Below are 9,057 nucleotides of genomic sequence, written 5' to 3'. Positions count from 1 at the left end.
ATAAAAATAGAATTTTTTATCCACGGATAATAGTGGATATATACATGACTTTTCATTCTTTAACATAGGGGAAAAATAAGTAAATATATATATATATATATATATATATATATATATATATATATATATATATATATATATATATATATATAAATAATCTATAACCGACAAGTTCTTAAGTGTATATTTGTATTTCAACAATTGTTATTTATCTCTTGCCCACAATAATATCTAGCAGCGGTCAGCTGTCACATAAAATCTAAAAGAGTTGACTTAATTAATTCTTAGCCACTTATAAAATTGAATTAATTTTAAATTAAAATAACAAATTAATGAGAAAAAATATAACTACAAAATTAATTACATAATCTATTTATTTAAAATAAACAATATTTTATTTTAAATTTATAAAATCTTAAAATTTAAAATTATAAAAGTTTTAAAAGAAAATCAGATTAGGAAACGAGAATAATGTTTGAAGAAACAAAACACTCATGAGTCCTCCATATTTCTTTTTCACTATCCCAAACTTCGGCCCCTCTTTTTTCAGTTTCTTTTCCAGACAAAAAAAAACACAAATATTATTATTGTTCATACTAATTATGATTGGAATTATTTTTTATATTTATCACAATAATGCATAAATTAATATGGATCATGAATTAAATTTAAGAAGAAATATCGTTCTATAATTCAGAGTTGAGAATAGATGAAATAAATTAAAAAATGTACTTAAGAGCTGGAGTTAATAATGTAAAAAAATTATTATACTAACCAGTGGATAAATAATTCAATATTAATTTTAATTTAAAATATTGAGATATATAAAACATTTAAAATAGGAAATTAATAATTTCAAATCCTTACCCCAAAAAATTAATTATATATATTTTGTTTTCAGGTGCTGAAGCGACACATGAGCATTAACGTAGATTCAAACCGCACAACCTAGACCTTGGCCAATAAGACATTAATCAACTTGTCCAAATTAATGGAGGATGAGCCATCTTGAGCTGTGGCCACATATGCCAGCCTCCTCCACTCCAAAGCCTTGTCCCTCATCTCCTTCCCTTTCTCCCCATCCATTAAATCATTTACAAGCTTCTCTACTTCAACTCTCTTCACATCATTATCAATCTGTAGAGCCACCTTCCACTCCTCACAAGCATGTCTACAATTCGTCTGTTGATCCGCGAAGAAAGGCCAGCAAATCATCGGCACACCTGCAGACAGGCTCTCGATTGTCGAATTCCATCCGCTGTGAGTCAGGAATCCTCCCACCGCAGGGTGGTTGAGGACCTGTTCTTGGTCGCACCAGCTTGCGATCAAACATCTCCCTTTAGTTTCTTTGAAGAACTCGGGTGGTAGAACTGCAGACTCGCCCATGACCAGATCAGGTCTGATGATCCACATGAAGTGTTTGTTGCTGTTGGCTAGACCCCACGCGAATTCGATCAGTTGTTGTGGAGTCACCAGGGTGATGCTACCGAAGTTGACATATACCACGGTGTTGTCTCCCATCGTGTCCAGCCACTCCAGGCATTCCGCCGCCTCCGGCCAGAGATTATACCTGTTGTTGTGGTTGTTAAAGATAATGATCAATTATTAAGTTTATAAAAAACAATCATTAACATTAACCATACCCGACAGAGTCAAGGTCATGCAGCGATATTTGGTTGAGGAGTAACTGAAGAGGACCCACGGCCAAAACTTTTGGGAATTTGGTGGAGAAGTGGTTGAGAATTTTAGGCTCGAGGTCTTCGTAGGTTTCGATGCCTATAGCGGAGGCTCGTGGGACTGCTTCGGCTGCTTCCATGGCTAAGTTGAAGATTGAGTGGTCAGGGTTGGTGGTTTGAAAACACGAGGGTAGGTCCCGCAGACAAAGGTTGTCGAATCCCGGTAGCCAATCCACTTTAGTGTCTAAATACTCTTCCGTCAGCTCACTCTCGTCTGCATGAATGTTCATTTTGCATATATATATATATATATTGAGTTTGTACAACTTATTCAGAGAATCAGCGACAAATCTCATTGTGTGTTGCAAATACTTTAGTGTATTTTGAAAGCTAAACGAATAAATTGTACAAGGCATCACAAAATTTAAGTTGGAAAATGTTTGGCAAGACTGTTAGATTAATTGTTGGTCATTTGGTCTAAAATAATAAACAACAATTTTTCTACAATAAGAAACAACAAATTTGATGTGAACATGATGGAAATAAAAAAGTAACATGTAGATGGAAAAAATCGAATAAAGAGTAATTTCAATTTTTGTGTCACGAAGGAAAAAAGAAAAAAGGGTAATATTTAGTCAAGGAGAATCAAATCTACAGTAATCTTAAAAAATTGTCAAACTGAACATTGGGCAACTACAAGAAGATATGTTTGTCGGGATCAAATTTGTCGTCTTACACGCAGTTTGAATCTATGTACCATCTTCAAAACTTAGTTTATTTTATAATTAATATAGTTCCCACCTCTAAATGTGTAATTCTTTTCAAGCTCGAAGGGCTACATGCATTGGCACTGATGGCTTCATAGAATGTAGATTCCTATCTAGCAAATTTGACAAATATTAGCTGCAATTTGTTTTTTCTTTGCTTATTCTACCAAAAATAAACAAAACACGTGGCTATTGTATATCCTCACTAAGACCATCTCCAACCCAAATACCTATTCTCAAACCCAAAATGCAGTAAACATCCCATCAAATAGTAATTCATCTCCAACCCAAAAACCCAAACTCAAACTCAAAAGAATATTATCAGAATATTCCTTTTTATAATAATTTTTAATTTTTTCAATATTATCTATATATTTATCTAAAATTATAAATTAAACCCATAACTTTACAACAACTTATTAATTACTTTTAAATTCTAATTATAAATCAATTATTTATACAATATTGTTTATTATTATAAATTTATAATACTTATAAAATATAAAATATAAATATAAACAAATTTAAATATAAATTAATCATATAAACAAATTAAAATTATCATGAATTGCACATATAAATAAATTAAAATATAAATAAATTATATAAATAAATTAAAATATAAATAAATAAAATAGGTAAACAAATTAAAATATAAATAAGTTATGTAAATTAATTAAAAACAAACTAAAAGGACTAAAATGAAAGTTTTAAAAAGTTTTGAGTATGTGAATAGTGTCCCTGCAAATTTGGGTATGGAGGAGAGAGAATTTGCAGAAAAACTCAAAATGAAGTTGAGTTTGCAGGTGGGTTGGAGGGTTAAAACTTATTATAGAGATGGGTTTGCAGGTGGGTTGGAGATGGTCTAATGACCTCCATTTGTTAATGTTAGCGACGGTAAATCAGACCGTCGCTATTACCCTCATAATATAAGGTGTTTGATAAGTTTATTATACCTTTAAGTGGGGTAAGTCCCCTCTCCATGAGAACACGATATTGATCCCATCCAAAGACACCACAAGCCCCAAAACTAGAGTATAGAACCACAGGTATCCCTAGTTCTCGTGCAGCGTCAATAGTGAACGGCGTAAAGAAGTCGGATAGGATGGAAGTCACCGGAGGACATAGAGACCCTCTTTGGTTGAGTCTTGACAAGAGCTCCCTGAATGGAGAAAGCATATTGGTGCGAATGGCTTGGCAGATGGCTTCCGGGTCCTGTGTGGCGTCCTCATTAGAAGGTGGAATACCATCCGGAATTGTCTCGAATCGAAAACCGGGAACCCCATCTAGGGCTTGGGGTCCTCGGGACTTGAGGAAACGGTTGTGGTTGAACTCGGTGTTCACAAAGGTGATGTAGAAGCCCTTGTGGTGTAGGAGCTTAGCCATCTTCAACATGGCCTTAATGTGACCTTGAGCTGGGCATGTCATCACAACTGCATGAGCAATCTCCATTTCTCACTTTGGATTTAATTAAGTTGGTTGTTTGTATCAATATTTGCTTGCCCTATTAATATATATATATATAGGAGTTTGGTCTTTGTCCTTGCTTTCAATTTTAGAGTTTGTTGCTTTAGGGTTTATTTGAAAAAGACTAAAAAATAGAGGATTTTAAAGTATTTTAATATCACTAATAAGTTAGCATTCATTGCCCGGTGGCCACACATTTAATTCTAGATCCACTTGGAACAAATTGACGAACACTCTACGTACATAGCCTGGATTCATTTGTTGGATAATATTGTTAATATTACGCGTCCCAAAATATGTTTAATCAAATAAATAAATGAGATATTTTTTTATGATCCGAGTTTTGTCTTCTCTGTCTGACTAGTATGAACCCTTTAAATAAATAAGATTATTCTTTTTATAATAATCGAACTTAAAAAATATCTTTAAAAAAAATTAGGACTATAATTTTTCCTTTTTGACTAGAAAGATTTTTTTTTTTCCTAACATAATATAAATAAGTATCTCAAAAAAAAAAAAAAAAAAAAAAGACAATTGCTAATTGTTCTCTCTCATGCCCACTCCGATCATTGAATTCATACGTCGGCAACATTTAATTTTTTAAATATGTAGAGAGGTATAATAAATTAATATTAAATTAACGTTTTAATTTGTTGGAGTTAAAATATTTATAAAACTTGTGAGTTATTTACTATAGAATTTCTACAAATGATATGTACATTGAAAAAAAATTATATTATGATAAAGTGTATTTGTCATGAATATATTGAATCAATAATTCACGTACTTTTATATTGTCGATGGATAAATAGTATTTATAGTCTTTTGTAGAGTATTGTTGGGATTCACTAGGCGATGTTGAAATATTTGGATTGATAAAGTTATATAATATATATGCATACAAATTTGGGTTATCATCTCAATTATTTTTTAGTGAACTATATGATTTGAGAAAAATCGTCGAACCTTCGATGATTGTATTCGTCCGATGTGTATTATTTATAATGCTATTATTATGTTACTTTGAGATTTGTTTTGAAAAATCGATAAAGTTGGTCGAGAAGTTAATCGTTTTTCTCAAGTACCTACGAGCTCGATATTATTGAGTAACGTGGTTATATTTTATTCTTCTGTTCTTTTCTTTTTTTTCTAATGTCTCCCGTTGTCAGGATTCTTATCAATTTTAATATAAATGTACCATTTAAAAAAAAGTTTAGGTTTCAATCCTTATCAAGAACATATTTTAATATTTTTACCGGGTAATATAAAATTGTGACTTAACTAAAATTGATCTTGCATTTGATAAAAAGAAATGAAAAAAAATCAAGTTAATCAAAATTACATGTGTTGTTTGCTAAAAATGAAATTTAGATCTCATGTTGATTTTTCCTTCCTAGATTAAAGACATGTATTTGGTTTCACCTCACAATTGTCCACTTTGACAATTATTGAAGACATGTGAGTTTCACTCGGCACAAATGTACCAAATAATTATAACTTTAGAAAAGCTGGCCTACATATTAATTGTATATAGTCAAATAAAGTAATTTTACCTCCTAATTAAGAAAGTAATTATTAGCTATATATATCTAAAATGGTTTTGGTCAAAAAAATTAACAGGTTCCTCATAACTTGAATAACAAGAACACAAAACAACCTTACTATTACAAATACCAAGAATACAACATTTTTCTTGCAAAATGTTCAATGGAGATAACAAAAAGATAATGACGACACTAGCTCATGATTATAAGAAAGAAAGACTTGTATGAGAAGAATTTTCATGTTGTTAGAAGAATGGTCTAGATACATGATCTTATTTGGGGTTTTATTAGGTTTTTTTTTAAAGAAATAAAAGTTTGCATGTTTGATGAAAAAATATGTTATTTAAAATTAAATTTTATTAAATTATGGTGTATTTAAATTTGAATTTATAGAAGATAAAATAAAAATGTTTTAATTATAAATTGAGTGACAATAATCGTTCCAAATAAATATAATGTAATAAATAAGTTTTAAGTACTCAATGGCTCAAAGACATTCACTTATTTAGATCTTGATGTAAGGATTAAACCTAGTTTGTAAGAAGACCTAAAAGTTGTGGTGAAAATAAAGATTTATAAAATAATTTATAATAAATTACAATAAAATTGAAAATTTTAAATTGAGTTATTTAATTTTTTAAAAAGAAAAAGAAGTAGAAAGATAATATTTGATATAATAAATTTTTTTATTCGAAATAATTAAATAACTTAAAATCAAACAAGCTCTAGTAAAGAAAAAATCGATTCAAAGGGGGAGAATGACACATTATTTCCATATATGTCCAATTTTTTCAAAAACTAATAAAATTATATTTTAACATTATTCCAGAGGAAAAATAGAAATAGAATTTTCTATCCACGAAAAATAGTGGATACATCCAAGCTAAATTAATGTGCCGTACATGAACTTTCATCCTTCCACTTAGGATGAATATAATGTATTTTAATAATCATATAAATTGACTAGAGGTATCAATGGTAATTTTTCATTAAAGATAACATGATTTAAATTAAGGTTAATACAATCGGATTCACGTTGATTTTTCTATAGCCCGAATTGTCAATTAGGTTATTTATTTGAGTCAATTGGAATTTCAAACATCTTATTCCATCCATTATCATCTTAGGTTTCTTAATGTTAAAGTTTTTTATTTTTATTAATGTGAAATAGAGGAAAATTGTATAAAAGAATGAAAAAATATAATTGTGAGAAATTATATAGGAAAAATAGAGTATTCTTCCAAATTACTAAAGAGACACGGTTGAAGTAATATGAAGGAAAATGATTGGAGAAGATTTCAGTAAATGTCCATGATCTATATTTTCTTAAATTCAAGAATGGATCTAATTTGGAGGAAATTCTAGAAAATTGACATACATATATAGAATCCAACTATATGAAGTTGAAAAAATGGTTTGAAGACTTGAACCTATTAAATCAACTAAAAGAAATTGCACAAATATGGTTCAAGCCTCTAAAATATATCTGCATATATATGTACAATTCTAAAGCCTAAGTCATTTTGCAAGTTTATTGGATAGACCATTATACATGGACCCAATTACTGAAGGATGAGAACATCTATCATTTGCTAGAAATAGCTTTGAGGTGCATCCTAAAAGCACACTTCCAAAAAGTATGACAATAGTAGACAGAAAAGGGAAATCACTTATGAGTGTAGGTCATACCTTTCAACATGCAAGCCCAAAATGTGATTTAGTTAAGGAAGAAATTTAAAAAATTCATAAAGGTCAGAAAGTCGAGATGTAGGAAAATGAAACAGAACTGCCTATAATCAAATAGAAAAATATGGTTAAAGAATAACAAGAAACAAAATATAAAGAAAATTCTATACAAGAAGAAAGTAATGCGGAGAAGGAAGTGGAACCTCAACCTAATCGTGTTGAAGAGATAGTTGAGGAATCACAATCAAATCAAGTTGAAGTGGTTACTGGTGAAAACAAAGAGAGAGATACTCAGACTGATCAAGAGAAAAAAGAGAATTCCAAGATGATACAGAGGAATCCAAAGTTGTTGAGGATTCCAAAGTTGAAACTGAAGGAATTGAAAACAATGATCTAGATATTCAAGTTGAGAACAATAAGGTGAAGAGTCCGGTAATCTTGAAAAATAATTATTTCTATCAAATCAGAACGGTTCATATAAAGAAAAAAATTTAAAATGAGAATATGTAATTTTCACCAACCTTTCATTGCAAGAGAAAGAGAAAGAGGAAGGACACGAAGAAGAGAAAGACAGTTTGCTGATACAATGAGTTGATATGAAAATAAAAATCCTGATTGGGATAATTAAGATTTGATATAGTTTATAATATTTGTTTGTAATCTCTATTTGTATATTTGATTGCCACTAATCAGGTTCTTTAGGGTCGTTTGATTGTCATCCTTTAATCATAACTAAAGTTTGTATAGCTTTGATCATTGACTCTCCCACTTTAAGTATTTTAATGAAATGGTTTAACCGTTTTCCAAAAAAATAAAATAATGTTAATTTTTGTTTTAGAAATGACTTATAGTCATTTAATTAATAAAACCCAATAGGAGAAAGTGAGTATAAAGAGTTTTTTATTAGGACAAAAATAGACTGTTCTCATAATTTAAATCAAACAATACAATAGCAAACATGATAAACCAAATAAACAACAAACTAAAATCTGAAACAACATTAATACAGCAGCAACAAGCAATTTCACTTCATCTCGTCTTATACGTTTGAGTTTTTATGACTTCCTCAAATGTGGTTTTTCATTGTTGACATAGTTCCCAATTAGCCGAAGTTATAGGATGTTTCGCCATGTGTGAATTAGGGTAGGCCATCAAAGACAACATCATTCCATTCCAGATATGTTCTTCATTTCTTATAACCCTTAAAAATATTTTAGAGTTTCTTTCGGCCCAAATTTGATACACTGTTGCTCCATAGAAATATTTGAAAATATTAGCTTTGAACGTATCTCCTTTAGTCTTCCTTAGCACAACCTCCTTAATAAGATTTCAATCCTCAAAAAAGCTACTGAAACTGAAGTTATTAGCAAATTTCTTTCAATGTACCTTAGTATATATACATTCTCCGAGGATATGAGCTATTGTTTCCTCGTTGTTCGAGCAGAGTACACATCTTGTACATGGAATGGTCATAAACTTTCTGATCCTATCCCTTGTCATGAGTCTTTGTTAGGACATGCAATTCGATATTGGGTATAATTTTAGAAGACCAAACACAATGAGCCCACTCCATCAACAGTCCTCTGCTGCGTAAATGTTACAGTTATAATTAAAAGACTTTGTTATAATAGTTTCAAACGCCGTTAACTTATTATCTACGTGACATTTATAAATAAATTAATAAAAAATTTATGTCACTAATTTAACTATAAAATTTTAACAAGTTAAGGGTTTTGACTACCGAATTTTAGAAAATTAGTGGTCAAAAATTTTAAATTCGTTTAAATTTGATAATTAAATTAGTAACTTAAATCTTTTATTATTTAATCTCATTTGTATAACTTTAAAATAATGATTGAATTGTAAAATTAAAAAAAAAATATAGTCTGAAATTTTAATTGCCAATCAGACAATTTT

At 29.8% G+C, this 9,057-nt stretch overlaps 1 protein-coding gene across 1 annotated transcript; it reads right to left on the bottom strand.

Moving 5' to 3' along the window:
• Window positions 1-948: 948 nt before the first annotated feature.
• LOC124924985 (7-deoxyloganetin glucosyltransferase-like) lies at window positions 949-3,895 on the bottom strand. Its single transcript, XM_047464965.1, has 3 exons — window positions 3,400-3,895; window positions 1,644-1,950; window positions 949-1,570 (listed from the first exon to the last, which is right to left on the bottom strand). Exons 1-3 carry the CDS (start codon window positions 3,893-3,895, stop codon window positions 949-951), a joined length of 1,425 nt encoding a protein of 474 aa, XP_047320921.1.
• Window positions 3,896-9,057: the final 5,162 nt, after the last annotated feature.

Source organism: Impatiens glandulifera, chromosome 2 (genome assembly GCF_907164915.1).
Source record: "Impatiens glandulifera chromosome 2, dImpGla2.1, whole genome shotgun sequence".
In the NCBI taxonomy this organism is placed as follows: Eukaryota; Viridiplantae; Streptophyta; class Magnoliopsida; order Ericales; family Balsaminaceae; genus Impatiens; species Impatiens glandulifera.
The sequence above is the reverse complement of the archived record's forward strand: the minus strand, read 5'-3'. Positions and strand labels throughout refer to the sequence as shown.

What these genes read in the sequence shown, in the direction of transcription:
- LOC124924985 (XM_047464965.1), bottom strand. Translation starts at nt 3,895, where the DNA reads ATGGAGATTGCTCATGCAGTTGTGATGACATGCCCAGCTCAAGGTCAC. An exon ending in GGGACTTACCCCACTTAAAG is followed by an intron (nt 1,951 to 3,399) that starts GTATAATAAACT and finishes ACATTCATGCAG; the next exon opens with ACGAGAGTGAGCTGACGGAA. An exon ending in CATGACCTTGACTCTGTCGG is followed by an intron (nt 1,571 to 1,643) that starts GTATGGTTAATG and finishes CCACAACAACAG; the next exon opens with GTATAATCTCTGGCCGGAGG.